At 42.0% G+C, this 16,816-nt stretch overlaps 1 protein-coding gene across 4 annotated transcripts in view; it reads right to left on the reverse strand.

The window, feature by feature from the left end:
• Window positions 1-6,493: 6,493 nt before the first annotated feature.
• The window catches only part of Sepsecs (Sep (O-phosphoserine) tRNA:Sec (selenocysteine) tRNA synthase), a 29,862-nt gene continuing 19,539 nt past the window's right edge, over window positions 6,494-16,816 (reverse strand). For all 4 annotated transcript variants that reach the window (XM_010610447.3, XM_033758768.1, XM_033758769.1 and 1 more), the window contains exons 9-11: window positions 11,533-11,626; window positions 9,997-10,087; window positions 6,494-8,688 (exon numbers count right to left, since the gene is read on the reverse strand). In XM_010610447.3, the coding sequence (XP_010608749.1) occupies window positions 8,382-8,688; window positions 9,997-10,087; window positions 11,533-11,626 (492 nt within the window). In that variant the 3' untranslated portion in view covers window positions 6,494-8,381. The remainder of the gene's footprint in view (window positions 8,689-9,996; window positions 10,088-11,532; window positions 11,627-16,816) is intronic.

The following is a 16,816-nucleotide window of genomic DNA, read 5'->3' on the forward strand; positions in this document are numbered from 1 at the left end:
TGCATGAGTGGCCTTCCCTCCCTGTGGATAGTAAACTTCCAGGCTGGGCCTGGCCCGCACACAGACCTCCCCTGGGCCTGGGACTTCTGCAATGGGGAAACCCCTCACTTCTTCCCCAGTCAGCAGATGCAGTGGCTGGCAGCTCACAGCACGGCCAGTCAGGGAGGGGACCCAGCCAGCAGTGACCACTGGTGTTAATGCCCAGGAATACTTAGGCCTCCTGAGCTTCCCAGGTGCCAGAATTCATCTGTATTAATAGAACTGCAAAGACTATCCATGGTCCCTATGATGTGTTTCATGCTATTGGCTCCTGGTGTCTCTTTGTGGTGTCTTCATGGTCCAAGGTGGTTCCCAGAGCTCCAGCCATCATGTTGGTGCTCTTCTTGCTTCCCACATACACCAGCCTTACAACAAATGAGGTTTCCTTTCTTTACTCCATACTACCAGTTATTTCATGAGTTCACTGTGTTTAGTCATGGACAGTGATCTCTCCACTATAATGGGAGTGTACAAGGCAGGCTCCAGGTGCACAGTCCTCAATCTGTGTCACCAGCTAGGACAGTGCCTTGAATCAGTTCAGATCAGGTTTGACTGTAGGTAACAGGTAAACTCAAAGACAAAAGTTTACCTATCATGGACAACACCTGCAAGTGTGTGGCCCAGGGAAAGTTCTGTGCCACTGTCATCATCATAGGCCCACATGCCTTCAACTACTCTCCTCTAGCAGGCTACTCTAGCAGGCTGAGTGTGTCTACTTCATGATCCCGGATGGTTGCTTGAGCTCCAGCCATCACACATAGCTTCTTTGTTAGGCACTGGGAGTCACAAAAAGGTATACTGCTTCACTTAGAAGAAAACTTTCCAGCAGTCCTGTTCAATAATTCAATTTACATCTTATTGGTCTGACCCTACCACAGGTCTACAACAGCAGAGGAATTTCATACATTGGAAGGGTGGCATTATTTCCAGTCCAAGTTGGAATTTGAAGGGAGAGGGGAGGATACTGAGAAGAAACTAGCAGTCTCTAGCCAGTCTGTAGATCTCAGCCAGGTAGACAAATGGTCCAGCCATCCCTTTCCAGTCACGCCCTGCGGGTCCCGCTGTGCCGCAGGTCAGGCCACAGTTGACCTGGGATTTGAGCAGCTTTGCTTGCCTGCCTGAGAGGTGTGAGAGCTTCCGGAAGCAGCCACTCCTCTTCCTCCCATAAGCAGGGCCGGAAGTCCCCAGAAGAGCAGCCCTGGGCCAGGAGGGGTGACAGGTACCCGAGGGGTTGGGATGGGGAGTGTGCAGAGGCCCTGAGAGAGATGATTTGCCCCAACTGCACTGTCACCAACACCGAGGCTGAGGCCAAGGCCACAAGGTGGGTGGACAGGGCCCAGGGTCCCGCATTCCTCAGCTGCCAGCGTGGAAATGGCCTCATCCTCCCAGCCCGTGCCCGACCCTGTGCACTTCTCCTCAGCCTCCACTGCAGAGCTCACTGTTATCCCCACTGTCCTGATGAGGAAACTGAGGCACGGAGAGACTGACTCGGCCAAGGAAACAGCCACGGGAAGCCCCAACCATTACCCTGTGGAGAGGGACAAAGGACGTCTAGACAGTGTCACCTCCTGCGGTGGCAGGGGCCTCACTACCCTGGCAAGAGCCCTGCAGGTGTGAACTCTGGCCCTCGAACTCTCGGTGATCAGGCTGGCATCCCAGACGTCCTGGGAGAGGACAGATTCCAATCCTCACTTCACAAATGGGGAAACTGAGGCTGGCATGGAGAAGCTGCTTACTTAGCTCTGTGTCCAACACGCAGCCTGTTCCCATTTAGCCTGGGCCTCTCTTGCCCTTCCTAAGTTATTTAGAAAAGGCTTACTTGGGTTTTTAAAGAATGGCATTTCTGTCCTGTGGGCATGTTTGGACTTTCCTGCACCTCATCAGCACCAGATGCGAAAAGGGCTGAGGTGGTTATAATGGAGCCAGTCCCCCCTCAGTACTGTGGGAGGACAGACACCTTTAGGGGACTGTGGATCTAGCGGTGACCCCTCCCACCTACCCAGGGCTACTGGCTAGTCACTGCACTTTTTCCTCCGGCCTGCAGCGGGGGGCACCAAGGGTCCACAGGAGTCAAGACCAGACACAGGACACGCGACAGAGCTGTTAGGAGGGCCAGCAAACCAAGAGCAAGAGCGAGCTCCCAAGACAAGCCCACGAGCTAAGCACAGATGTGACACTTCTAAATGATGAAAAGAGGGATATTACACGACTCACAAAAGTTACACGCAATTCACACTTCAGTGTCCGTAAATACAGCTTTAGTGGAACACCGCTTTTGCTTAGATTGGGTTGCAGCAGAAATGTGGCCAGCAAGCCTCCGATCAATGTCCAGTCACTTACAGACACAGTCACTCCCCCAGGCTAACCCTAAGGCCAACCCCGAGTTTCCACGAAGCTGGTGTCAGAGCCCTGAGCAGCTCCAGACTGCTGCGGGCTGAATCTGGCTTGTCCCCTTCAGAAGTTAACGTTGACACTTGACAGCCACTGTGGCAGTGCTGGGTGGGAGGTCCTTTGAGGGTCACAGGGAGGAACATGGACTTTCTCCTAGGAGTCAGTTCTTGCTCTCTTGGGACTGGATTAGTCACTGCAACCACCAGTTGTTAAAAAGTGAGGTAGCACTCCTGTGATTCCAATACTCTTGAAGCCTAAAGCAGGGGGATCTCAAGTTCAAGCCCATCCTGGACATGGACAACTTAGCAATTTAGTGAGATCCTGTCTCATTTTTAATAAAATATGAAGAGCCAGGGATTTAGCTCAGTGGTTTCGCCATCTGCCTTGCAAGCGCAAGGTCCCGAGTTTGATCCCTGATACCAAAAAACAAAACAAAATAAATAAATAAACAAGCAAACATGAACAAAATGGCTGAGGATGTAGCTCAGTGTGAAGGCCCTGGGTTCAATCCCCAGTATTGCAAAAATGACAAAATCAAGGCTGCCCCTTGTGTTTTGCTTCTTTTGCAAGTACATCTACTTTCCAGTGTGGATCAAAGCAGCACAGTCCTCACCGGAAGCCAAAGCAGATGCAGCCTCTGGGCTCTCCACCATGTGCTCCTCCCCTCTCTGAGCAAGTTCTTCCCCTGCAAATCAGTCCCGGGTATTCTGTGACAGCAATGGAAAACAAGGCATAGGCCCTACTTCCACTGAGAGTGACACCAGACAAAGCCATCCAAGTCCCCCACTTCACAGAGCTTCATTTCTATTATCTGAAGCCTGTTAAGACAAATACTTCCCGACTAGGATCACCTTAAACCTTACTGGTTACTTCAACAGCATGAACAAATTTAGTCAATTGTGTGTTGTGTGTTCAACCAATATTTGCTAAGGTCCCACAAAATGTAGTAGAGCTGGGCCCCGGGAAGGCAGCAATCGGAGGGCGTGGACTGCTGCGTGAGCCCCCAGTGTTTCCGGGTTCTGGGTGGTAAGGGTTGGGGTCGCTCTGAGACAGGGTGAGAGGCAGCAGCCCCTGAGAGCGCTGCATCCTGGAGAACATTCTGATCCAGTGAAGTGGTGTCCGGAACCACTCCCTGCAACTCCAGGGTCCTGCATCACAGTGAACCCCTTCCACTTACAGGGGAGCCTCAGGCCCTGCACAAAAGCGAGCCTGGAAGCCTCGCAGCAGGCTCTCCATCCCTCCTCCCGCCACCCCACGCTGGCTCCGTGTGTGCCTGACACTCAGCTGATCTGCTTTAAAAGTGAGATCAACAAACTGCAGAATTGGATGTTCATTTCTACCATCTGCAGGCAACACGAGTTCAAGTTATAATAGCACGAGTATTAGAGAACCATTTACACATCCACAGCCATTTACTGATTATAAACACACTAAAAAAAAAAAAAACCAAAAAACAAAGGGGGTGAGTGGCTTGGGGCCCCGCACCTGCTGCCCCACATGCCTCAGTGAATCTCACGCCCAGAAGCTCTCTCAGGACTTGTTACGGCGCTGGAAGCTGGTTGGTTAGTTAGGGCTTGTGTTTCTTTTTTCCTTTTTAAAATGTTTGTTTTTGGGTTTTATCCCCCCCACCCCAGCATAAATCAAGTTGGCCTCAAAGTATACTTATAACAAATAGATGGGAATAAATGGAAAATAGACCATGATCATAAATGTGAACCAAAAAATGCTCAGTTCCCCAGTGTTAAAAGGCCCATTTGTTTCCAAACTGGTAGATAAAAACTGACGACTATGTTTACTGGCCTTCAAGAAAGTAGCAACGGTCACTGTGAAAGGCTCCTGCCCACCTCCTAGCCCAGCCGGTCCCCTCCAGGAACGCTGGGGTCACTAGGGAGTGGGCAGCAAAAAGAAGCGGCACGTCAGTGAGGGAACAAAGAGAAATGGATGCATCTACAGGCTAACAAAAGCAAGGCCACCGCCAAGCCCTGAAAATATCTTCTGCACCAAGTGTCATCTTTTACAAGGTCCACTTCCCTCAGACCTGCTCCTGCCCCTGCCACCCGCCTCTCAGTGACTCCAGTCTCCAAGCTGCTCAGTTCTGTCCCAAAGCAGCCCTGCCCCGAGCCAGGGCTCTGTTCTTCCCGGGAGGGCTTCACATTTCAGCACAGCAGTGGAGCCCATCTCCAGGTGGGCTTCCCCGCTGAAGTGGGGTTTCCTTCTGCCAGCTTTCCCACTGAGCGCTTTTGCGTTGTAATGGCATAAAGGACCCATTTATTACCCATGACCACGTTTTCTAGAGAGAGGAGTGAGGAACAACTCTCCCTGTCAGCTTTTTATCTGGCCAGAGGCTCCAAGTTCCTCCTAAAAGTTCCTCTATTGGCCCGGTGTGGTGGTGCAGGCCCATAATCCCAGGACTTGGGAGTCTAAGTCAGGATTGCTGCCTGGGCCACATGGTGAGTTCAAGGCCCGCCTGAACTGCCTAGCAAGACCCTGTCCCAATCAATATAAATAAATATAACGTGACACAGGAGACCCATCACCAGAGAGTCCTTCCCTAGAGGCATTGCACTTCCTCTGCTGAGCTGGGGAAGAGGACTTCCTGCCTCCCTTTCCTATGAAATCTGGTTTTAAAATGGCCTCTACCTTTCAGCCCCATAAGGTCTTCTGGCAAGACTCCACCACAGCTCCAGTCCCCTTCCATAAACTTTATTATGGGGTGGTGGTTAAAGAAATAGAAACAGCACGATTAAATGCTGGGTCAAACTGTTAGGGGAAAAATTAATTTATATTCAAGTTTATTTTTCTGTACATCAAGTGCCTGTTGGCGAAATAGAACTGTATCCAGTAACTCACATTCTCTAACTTATTCCAGCTAATACAAAAGCTAAATAGAAGGATTTACAATTGGACATTGGGTTCCAGACACTGGTATCACCTATCATCCTCTGACAGAGTGAGACTTCATCAGCAGAGGACCTGTGAACCAGTCTGATTTAAAGTATCTCTCCTGCTGTGTGAGTAAGTAACACGCTGCATGGTGACCAAGAGTGTTTGATGTTATTCAAATTTTATTTTCCGGGCAGACTATTGCAGTGCAATGACTTTAAAAACCAAACTCAAAAATTTTGCCTGATAGCCTTATTAATAAAAATAGTTGAAGCACAGAGAGAGAAGAGATCATCTTAAGCAAAGAATGGAAATGTGTCCTCCACTGCCCCTGCCACGGTCCCGGCTAAGAGACCAATTAGGAGACTTACCAAGTAGTACTGGCAATTTATGGTGAACAATCTTAGGTTCACATTCTTTAATGCTTGCTCTGTATGTGGAAATGGGAGAGGGTGAAGGAAAAAGACACTGGAGTGGAGGCAGAGAAAAGCCTGAATGTTCACAGGCTATAACATCCCTTTGAAAACTGCAAATTCTGTGACCTCAGGATCAAACAGGCAGAACAGAGCTAGAATTTCCAAACCACACGAAAAGAAAGGGTTAATCCCCAAAACTGCAAATGAGTTTATGCACCCTGAGCAGTTGTAACCGGACTGCACTGGCGGTGGTTTATGTCATTTACCTTCAATCAGAATCGTTATCGATGCAGTGGCCACCAGAGACCAGGAAAGTGGATACTAGGAGGCATTTGCTAGTCTCCCAGCTCGGGCCTTTGTCAAGCTAAGTGACAGTGACACAATGTGCATGACCTGGTGTAGCCCACATGAAGAATAAACTGAGCTGTCCTCATTTACAAAGCAACAGCATTCCCTTCCCTGCGTAGACTCTCTGCATGTCTTGGCTTACACCGGTTCTACAATGTGGCCCCAAATTCACACAGAAAACTTTTTAATCCAGGATTCACTCATGTGAATTTAGTGACTGTGACTATTTTTAATGTTTGGACTGTGGAGATAATACATTTAAAAATAATCTGGCCGGGCACGGTGGCGCACACCTGTAATCCCAGCACTCGGGAGGCTGAGGCAGGAGGATCACTGTGAGTTCAAGTTCAGCCTGGGCTACACAGTGAGTTCCAGGTCAGTCTCAACTTCATAGTGAGACCCTGTCTCAACCCCCCCCAAAATAAAAAATAAAAATAACCTATACCATGTTTATTAAATACTTTAATTCAACTCAGTCTTGGTCTCCAAGGCTGCTGAGCCAGTGTCTAAAGTAGTCTGACACATTCACTCCCTGCTCGGGAGGAAATACATCGGTCTGAGCTCATGTTTACAGACAGTCTAAGACAATGCACAATGTCACCAACACCCCAGAAAATTGCTTTCTTGTGCACAGTTTACACTGCTAAATCAGTATGGAAATTTAATCCAGAAGTCAAACACAGCATCTGTTATTGCAATGTTTTTCAAACTATATTTAAGATGAGTGAAGTTATTTCATTTTTTAAAAATGGGTTCCTCTTTGGATAAAGATACATTCAAATTGGATTAGTCTTTACTAAAGGAATTCTCAGTAGTTTTTAACATGCCAAAATTATTTGTCTTATCCACTCCCCCCCAGACCTCCATGAATCCCTTAGTTGGACCAGAGCTCCACAGGGCAGATTATGGGATATCCCCTTGGCATAGTGTTGCATTTGGAGACCTCACTAACTCCTCAAGCTGAGATACTAGCCCATCTCTTAAAATTAACAAAAATCATTGTTAGAACCCAGAAGTCTAGAATTTTGCTCAGAAAATGAGCTTATGGGCACACAGAGAGGAATACACCTATTTATCATCTACACCATTTTCACCTCCCAGCAAAAATGTTCAAAACACCCATGTCAGCCAATCTTGAAGGTGGCTATGCACAACACCTGAGCAAACTACTCAATATACAAAGGCTGCTTAAGGTAAACACCGTAAGTGGAACAGTTTTCACTTGCCCAACTGGAAAAGTGTGTGAGTGCCATAGAAAACAATTTATGACTTTTGGAGAGTGAGCGGTCCCAATTATCACTACAGATTCTTTATGCAGTATAGTTCGATAGCATCTATACAGCTATCTTCTGATGTAGAGCCACTTGTCACTGCATGACGGGATGTGGTCTGAGAAACGGCGTTTGCTGACTTCAGCACCTGTGGACATCACAGCCTGTACTCACACAAACCAAGACAGCCATGATGTCACGCGATGGCCGAATCTCGTGGGACCACCATTTTACATGTCCTTGTGGGACCACGAGGCAGTGCATGGCTGCTCCTGAAGAAAGCTGCTATGGGAAACTTCTCTCTACACGAGGAATCCATTTACTTCTGAGCGGTGCCTCTCAATCTCAGCACACTGACACGTGGGGATGGATAATTTTGTATGATGAAAGCGCATCTTGTGCACTGCAGGATGTTAGGTAGCACCCCTGCCCTCTACCCACCAAATACCAATTACATCACCCCAGCTATGACAACCAAAACTTCCCTAGGTGTTACTCAGATGCAAGCAAACTATCCCCAGCTGGGAACTACTACTCCTTACTCTAACTAAAGTTTATACCATGACTCTGCTTTCCCGGGGAATGTCCCTTCCATAGGCACAATGTGACTACAAGGAAATATCCAATAACTAGCAGCATCGGAGATCTCTCCAAATTCTGTATGATCAGAAATATAAGTAATTCGCGAATGTTGGAAAATGGTTAGGAAGAAGCACTGCACAAAGAAAATTAGAGGGTAATTTTATAGTCATTGTATTAATATGAATTCTGACTCATTATGCTTAATTAACAAATATTCTCACAATTAGAAAAAACTAACTGCATATTCTAACTTGTTAAGGGTCATAAGGATTGAGGCAGTCAACACTAAAGCACATAACAATCATCAAGGGCTCAGACCACAGCCTCCTTCCTGATCAAATATTCTCTACAAAATCATCAATTCAACAATCTCAAGTCCTATCTCAAAACTGCTTGTCTGTACTACAGCTGCATCATTTTCTTCACATTACCAAAAAGAATCCTTCACATGTCATGAGGAAGTATCCTGGTTCGTGTCAAGAAGCACATTATCTAGTCTTAAAGCTGTGTCTTCAATAGCCACATTTTCAGTTTTGTCATAATTATCAACCGTAGGCACATCGTTCTGTTTGTTTTGTTCTTTTCTTACTGTCTTTAAACACTTGTCAAGTCTCTTTATGAACAAGTCTACATCCTGCGTCTTCATTCCAATAGCTGCGGCAGCATTGAGGTAAGCACAGGGGTAGTCATTTGCATGGGACATGAAGCCTCTGAAAGTGTGGCCACTCATAGTTTGCACAAACCCAAGAGGCACAACCCTGAAAGGGAGAAGATTTATCAACTTAGTACGTCTGGTGATATTAACAGAATGTCACCCATAGATAAAACATATCCATTACTAAGCCGTACACCCACTTACTAAGAAGTTTAAAAACAGCAATAAATCATGGCCTACGCAAACAGACTGCGTCAGCCTGAAAATGAAATTATACAACACGCTGCTATTTTACATGGAAAAGTCCTGCCTGGTGATTACCATTTATTTTATTTTCCGGGAAAAAACACAAAGCTCAAGGAATCTCAAACGTTTTCACATCTCCAAAAAAGTAAAAAGAAAATGACTTGTTTTTGTGCCATATCTGGAACCAGATTTCACTTACATACATACTTTAAGTCAAATCACTTGGAGGTGATTGACTGCCATGTGTCACCTCAACTACCAGATTAAATTCAAAGTATCTCATTGTGCAGCAAAAAGTTTTCGAGCAAACACCTGAAAGGAAATATATCACTGCTCACGAGCACAGTTGTGGCCAGCAAACTGTAACATTCTGCGATGGCACATGCATTTCCTAAGCTGGATTTCATGGCATATTTACATTTCTAATCTTTTACTTTTTTGTTTTTAAAGACGTCAATTAAGATCAACCTAAACATAAATAGCAGCAACACTAAAAGCAAAATCAAGAAAACCATTTTGGAAATGTCAAAACTATACCATATAAAGAATTCATCAAGGTAAAAAAGTGAATTAATCTAAGATTTTTCTTTTTTTGAAAAGCTATCCTTTAAGCTGAAGTTTCTACCCTAGTAGTCAGAGTGAAATCCTTTTTAGAAGTACGTGAAGAAAAGGATTTCAAGTTATTTTTCTCTATCTCATCAAAGGCACAACCTAAAGTAACACTGATTTTCATACTATGAGTATAAAAGAGGAAAAAGTATGTTTCTAAAGCAACCGTTAGGAATTACAGCACCTTTTAGTTTAGGAAGCAGGCACTTCCTTAGCTTTTCCTCTTGAATTTAGTAGGGGACACAATTTATTTCTAATTCCATAACATGACATCACTGAGGATCATCTAACAAAGGAAATAAAGACTAAAACCTGTACAGAGAGGCCATGAAACTTTGTTTTTACATATCTATTAAAAAGAAAACAAGATTCATATCTTTCCGCGACTATTTCAGGTATAGGAAGACAGATAATAGCCTTACAGATTCTCTACCTCATCATTCTTTGATTCCACCATGAAGTGTCGGCACCTGGGGAACAACTGCTGAGGAAAGGGCCTTTACCAGAATTAACTTGGAAAAGCCAATTGACCCAACTCTCTTCTGAACACACTTACCTGGCGCCAGAAACCTGTCTGGTAAAAAGCATTGAGCCAAGCTCAGTGACAGCTGTGTCGTGGTGTGCATCTAGTGTCTTCAGTGTCACAGCTGAAAGAGAAAAAATATCCCCAAAGAAGTTTCCGTTTACAGCACAAAAATCACTCAAAACAACACTGATGGAGAAATTAGTGTACTTCTTATTCTCTGTCAAGTAGAGTAATATCATTTTAATGTCCTTAATTACAGCAGGGATTTGCTTGCATATCAAATGTATTTTATCTAAATTAACATATTTAGAATAAGGAACAGAATTCCTTATCACTCCTCCAGAGAGTGAATTTTTCCAGATAAACAGATGGAAAATGATATGCTCAATGTGGCTATTTACTTGAACTCAATCAAGTTTTAAGAACTTATGAGAATGTGGGATATACCTCAGTATATGTAAGATTAAGGAAGATCAGCTTCTGCATACGAAAATGGAATGATCACGCCAAGACCGTGTCCCACACTCACCATCACTACTATAACCACCGTTTACTGAAGACTGGCTGACCATGCCTGACACTTGGCAAACATAATCTCAGCCGATCTTTTAACAGATCTGCATCGAGAGACCACTACCTCTACTTTAGAGACTGGGATAAGGAGGTACCTGGCAGAACTGATACTCTACCCACTATTACTTTCCACATACCAGCAAAGGATAGGGGTGGTTTTTATTAGATGTCGGTACCCAAATGGTAAGCCACAGAAACCTTTTCCTGAAAAGCAACAGTTACTAGTGATTCACTTTCCTTACTTTCCTCAGATGTATGAAAATTCGAAACACATTACATTTTACATATTCCAAATTAAAAGGGAGTGATTATGAAGCTTTTAAGTCAAATGCATAAAACTCAATGTTCACGGTATCATTTTTAAGTAGCCCTTGTACTATATGACAGAAATACATAGTCCTTATACAAACAAATGAAGTTATAATAAATACAGACTTCTCTAAAATGCAGAAGCTAAAGAAAATAAGCAATAGTAACATTTAAAACAATGTGGAAAGAGTTTTAATTTCTGGTATGTTGGTGTTTTGTTAACTGAAGTTCTGATTAGAGTGGACCCTCAAGTTACAACTGGTGGAACATAGGAACAACCTGGGTTAATTAGGTTAATGAAGATTCATCTGCCTCTTCTCGTCTATAGCATGCACCCAGGTAAACATCCAGATCTCAGCTTGACTGACTTACAACCAACCTGAATTACAGCCACCCCTCGGGAACTGATCAAGTCAAGGGTCCACTGTACTGAGTTCTTATACAGGCTAAGTTACTTAGAAACAATACTTTATTTACTAATTAATTCTGATGTTTTTGTGGATACATATCTTGGAAATATATTAAAGTGCTTCTAAAGGCCAACCAAATTTGTTCAATATACTTATAAACATTAAAATGAATTTACAAATGTTATAATCACAAAGTTTCCTCTTTCCCTATAAATATCAACTTTCTAAGAATATAGCACAAGTACTGATTTTCCTTTTTTAGGTTAAAAATTACCTAATGATATGGGATTGTGAGGTGTCTGCAACACTCTTTCACAGTAGGCTTCCGACAATTTCTTTAGTTGGTTGGACAAATATGAAAACATTTCCTGCAATACAAAATGTCACATTGGAAACAAATCAAACAGACACTGCAATTTATCAGATCCAGTAGTACAAAATCTGGGATGAAGCCTGTGCCATAGACTCTCATCTACATGCCCTCCTTTGCCACATGTAGTGAGATTCAAAGCTGCCACAACTATCAGAAACCACAGGATTCAGGCGAAGACGAAAGACCAGGCCCTTCATGATGTATCCATCACAAATCCACTTTCTCCTGAGAAGCTCCAGAACTACCACTCTAGTCTAAGCAGCCATCGGCTTCTCCCCTGGACACAAAAGCAGATTTTTAAATTACTCCTCTGTGTACTCTGCCTGCTACAATCTATGCCACACCCAGAGGCCAGAATGGTCTTTCAAAAGCATAAATTCAAGAGCATCCTGCTTCTCTTCGGATGACGTCCTCCTACAACTTTGAAACAGCCCTTCCTCAACTCTGAGGCCCCATAGGATGTACCGCAGTCAAACCCCTAGTCCAGCGACTGTCACTCCTCCACTCCCAGCCACCAGCATCTGTCTTCTTTCCAGCCATATCAGAGTCTGCACCTTTGCACTTGCTTCCCCTGGCTTTCCTGCATCATTCCCTGGCCCCATCTGTCACATTCTCAGCAGACTTCCTTTGTCATTTCTCCACTAATACATCTCCATAACTCTATCCATCCCCAACTCCCAATCTTGCTCCAACACCATTACCTAGTTCGGTTTTTTCCCTAGATGTACCACAATGTGAAACCATTTGCCTAAATGAGTCTTGCCTACCATAGAATGGAAAAACTCCTTGAAGGCAGGAGCTGTCCTCTACCAGCACGAAGAAAAATGTGTCAGACATTGGTTCACAAGTTGCACATTAAGTGGTAGCTTAAAAATGAATTCCTATCCTCCCCAGTACTGGGGATCAAATCCAGGGTCTTATATATAGCACGCAAGTAATCTACCACTAAGCTACATTCCCAGCCCAAAATATATTTCCTTTAAATCATGGTAAATTAATGATTCTCTTAATATATCAACTAAAACTAACAGTTCTCCTACTATGAAAAGTAATGTATACCTAGTAACAGAAAATACAATAAAATATGTCTTATAAGTATAAGATGGCTTATGTAAGTAAGCGGCAGTTTAATAAAGTTACAAACAAATGTCAAACTGGCATTTAAACTAAATTTTTACTTTCTTCTATTTATAAGGCCTTTCAAAAGATATTAAAATGAAAAACTGCCCAAGGACATCTGCAGCAGAATGAACCCATTTGCATTGATTTCATCCATCCATAGTCGAAACACAATGAACTCTAAAGATAAACCAACAGCCAAGGGACAGAGAGTGGAGGCAGCAGAAATACGCTTCTCCAACTTCAAGAGCAACAAAAGCAGCTCCTGTTTTTCTCCCTAAAGTAAGGGTTAGAAACTCTAATACCACTCTGAGTCCAGGGTAACTTTTTTGCACCAAAAGCACAGATATTGACTACATTTTTGTTCAAATTCAGTAAAAATTAAGACAAGGACAATTCCATGCTTACAAATTATTAATAAATCTATTTATGACCACACTGTTGTCAACACAATACAGTATATATTTTATATTCGCACCTAAATTTTTTGCCAAATAATCATTCTTAAACTTTAGCATATTTTACAAGATTCTCAGTACTTCAGAATAATGAAATGTTAGATCACTAAAATTAATTGGTTCCTTTTATATTCGAACAGTTAACATCCACAATTGTCCTACTTAAACCAAGCACCAGTAAGTATTATATGTGGTAGGACTTTCCCTTTTGTCATTAAAAAAAAAAAAAAAGAAAGAAAGGGAGCCAAGTGTCATCATGTTCAGAAATGGAAAAAACAAGCTGTTACAGGAATATTTTCTTAGATAAAAAAGACTTCCTGACTCCTCCTTAAATCAATATATTCCACTTTTCCAATATTCCAATATTCTTTTAGAAGATGAAATATAAAACATGGAATCAATAAATTGTTTCCATAGCAGTTAGTACAATTCAAAATGTTTTAATACCACAGCAGTGTTAATATAGGATAGAATTCTTATGTCTCATTTCTGTATTTCCAACTACTACTATGTACCTAGGTGACCTAATTTAAATGTTCTGTACTTTTTAAAAGCAGCTAAATATTTTCATTTAGATATCAAGTATTGATTTTTTTCTCATATATGTTATTCATTAAAGTCTTATCTTTCATCTGTCTACCCAGTTCTCCATTACTCTCAAATTCATCAACCTGATTAGCAAAAGCAAATCTGATAGCCAGGAAATGCTTTTTATGGACCTCTACACCTTCTCTCTAATAACAAAAACCTTCATTTATCTTTAAGCACATATTAATAAGGAAATGCTTTCTCCATATATTGCAATGGTGAAAACCAAATTAAAATAGTATTCCATCTAGTTTGGCTGCCACATTAAACACCAATGTGGTCACATTTGTAGAAAAAGAAGAACATGATAAGTACTTAATTTGCACTTAAATTCGCTATTTCTGAAAAAAGAGGAAATGTTTCCTTCGAAACACCCCTAGGGAGTGCTTTTAAACTTACTGGTGCATACATGGTTATCAAAAAAATGAATTTGCTCAATATTAAATTTCTAATACTTTAATAAATTAGCCTTAATGAATTCTATCAATTACTTGCTAATACCATCAGAATTCAGTTCAAACTGTAGCTGTATTAGGATGGAAATTCTTAGACTATGAATATAATAAGGTAACTAAATCTCATATATCACTAGAATGGGAGTAATTAGATTAAAAATATTTTTAAATCAAGTTTACATCCACCAACAAATACGTCTGGTAGCTATACTCTGTTTGAAGGGTTATGACAGGAAAACCAAGAAGCAAAGAAGCTTTAAGTATCTTAAAATACCATATACTGAATTCTGTATTACTCCAAGCACCAAGGTCCCTAATGCTACCCAACTGATACCACTGCATTTTTAAAATAACTTTTTTTTTAGACTGCACTACTATCCTATACTAATACTTAGCTAAGCAGTTTTTTTACCTGATATATTAAAGTTACTTCAGAACTTGCACTATTTTTTTGCTACAGTTAAATCTATAACTGACATTTATTATAAAATACTTCAGTAAAGGAAGAAATTTATAAGCAGCCCAAGCAAATGTATATAGAAAGATCTTACTTAAAAGAAATGAAATATTATTGATTTTCTATGTCCTTCGTGCTGTATTTAACTTAGTTTTTAAAGATTTTCACTAGAAATAAACTGAACTACATACCTGAATGCTAATGTCAGCTATATTTCTAGAATAAAAACACAAAACCTTACACCATAGTTCAAGATGTTAATGGAAAAGAAGTTGAATCATATTAAGCATTATCTTTCATAGGACCTTTTAAAAGTTGATTTGCAGCATGAAACCTAACTTCTATACTACCTCTCTTCAAAATCTGAAAAGTGTATAATTCACTAACTCTTAAAGAAAGTCTCATTCACTTAAGACTTTCATGTCTCTTGAAACATATTGTTTCATGTTACAGGGTAAGATGAAAAGAGCACTTTGCATATTACTATGATCTCTCTCCTAGTTTCATGAGAAACACAAGTAATAGAATGCTTCAATGAAAACATGAACAGATGGGTGGATGATACTGTACATATGTATTCACACACACCCACACACGCCCACGGAGAATAGTACTAAATGCAATTTACTGTAGCCAGCAAACAGGATCCACAGACTCGACAGACTTTGTCTGAGGCAAGGCAACATGCTCACATGCTGAGGCCCCACATCCAGGCCTGCAATCTCATGGTTTCAAGAGATTCTATTAAAAATGGCTGTGAATTGACCAACCTAATGCTGTTAAGCACACTGAAGTTGTGTGTCTGCTGCTCTTTAGAACTTAGTTTGTCCTCCAAACTTCAGCTCACAAATTCTAGCTGCTAGAACAGCCCGTTCTGCTGTCATTCCCTTCTGCACTTGTCCAATTCAGCAGATATTTCCAACAAGAAATGATTACCTGCTGGCCCTGTTCAGCAAAGTACTCTTCTAAAAGGAAAGCTAAGCAGAATAATGGTCTCTGGAGGCAAAACAGAAGTGAGGACAAACATCTAACACTGACATTTCTTTCTGCATAGAAAAACTCAAAAATAAGATCTTGTACATTTTAACGTCTTTTCTTAAAGGCCTCTTTGGTTAAACTCATGCTCCTCTCTCCCCTCAATGAAGCAGATGCATGGATCAGGAAGCAGCTAAGGGCAAGGAGGCTCAATTCACACACAGAGTTCCACGCTCTCTGGTCCCTTCACCCCTCAGAAAGGAAGACTTTCGAAGGAATGGCTTCAAGCTGAGTTTTTGTCTGCCTCTCTGTGCAAAAGATAAAGCCTTTTCTGAAGAGAGATGGCTGGATGAAATAACCTCTAAAAATATCACTGTGGTGAATAAGGGCACAGAATAAAAAGAAATCCTAAGTTTCCTTTAGCATTCCTTTTTTTAGTACACATAACACCAATAACATAAAAAGGACCGCTCAGTGATGGTATATAAATAGCTCTGGCTGGAGCAAATTAGCTTTGCCTCAGCTTCTCCAGAGCTGAACCAATAAACTATCACGATTAAATTTTCACAGTTCAAATGCAAGTCCATTTAAACAAAGAGGCTTTACTTCTGCCAAAAACCCAATAAAGAAACAATATTTATGCTATACATATGCAATTATGGCTTATGAAAGACATTCACATTTTTCAACAGAAAGATCTACCACTTGAATGAAGTTGTTAAAGACCAAAGCTTATTTATTTACAATGACAGAGTTCTCAAATGAGAATTTTAACACTTCAAAAACTACTCCTATGATATTCTGCTCTGAGCAAATTCTCTATAGAATTTTAAATAAAACCTATTAGTACATTAGAGAGCTTTGGGGTTTTAAATACCTCCACTAGACAGAGTGAGAGGGTCACAAGATCAGTCATGATTTTTATAGCTCACATGCCCAACACAGAGCGATCGCTCTCACTGGGTGAGTGACTGCAGGCAGTGAGCAGACAGGAAGTGCAGAGGCCTCCACGCCGCACTAACCTCGGCTTCAGCGACAGCCCTGGTCCCGACGTGTATGTGGTCAGACGTTGGGCAAGTGCTGAACTTCTCTGGGAAAGTTTCATCTATAAAGTGGGGATGATTTCTACCTCA

Source organism: Fukomys damarensis, unplaced genomic scaffold (genome assembly GCF_012274545.1).
Source record: "Fukomys damarensis isolate Sample0158 unplaced genomic scaffold, DMR_v1.0_HiC HiC_scaffold_35, whole genome shotgun sequence".
NCBI lineage: Eukaryota > Metazoa > Chordata > Mammalia > Rodentia > Bathyergidae > Fukomys > Fukomys damarensis.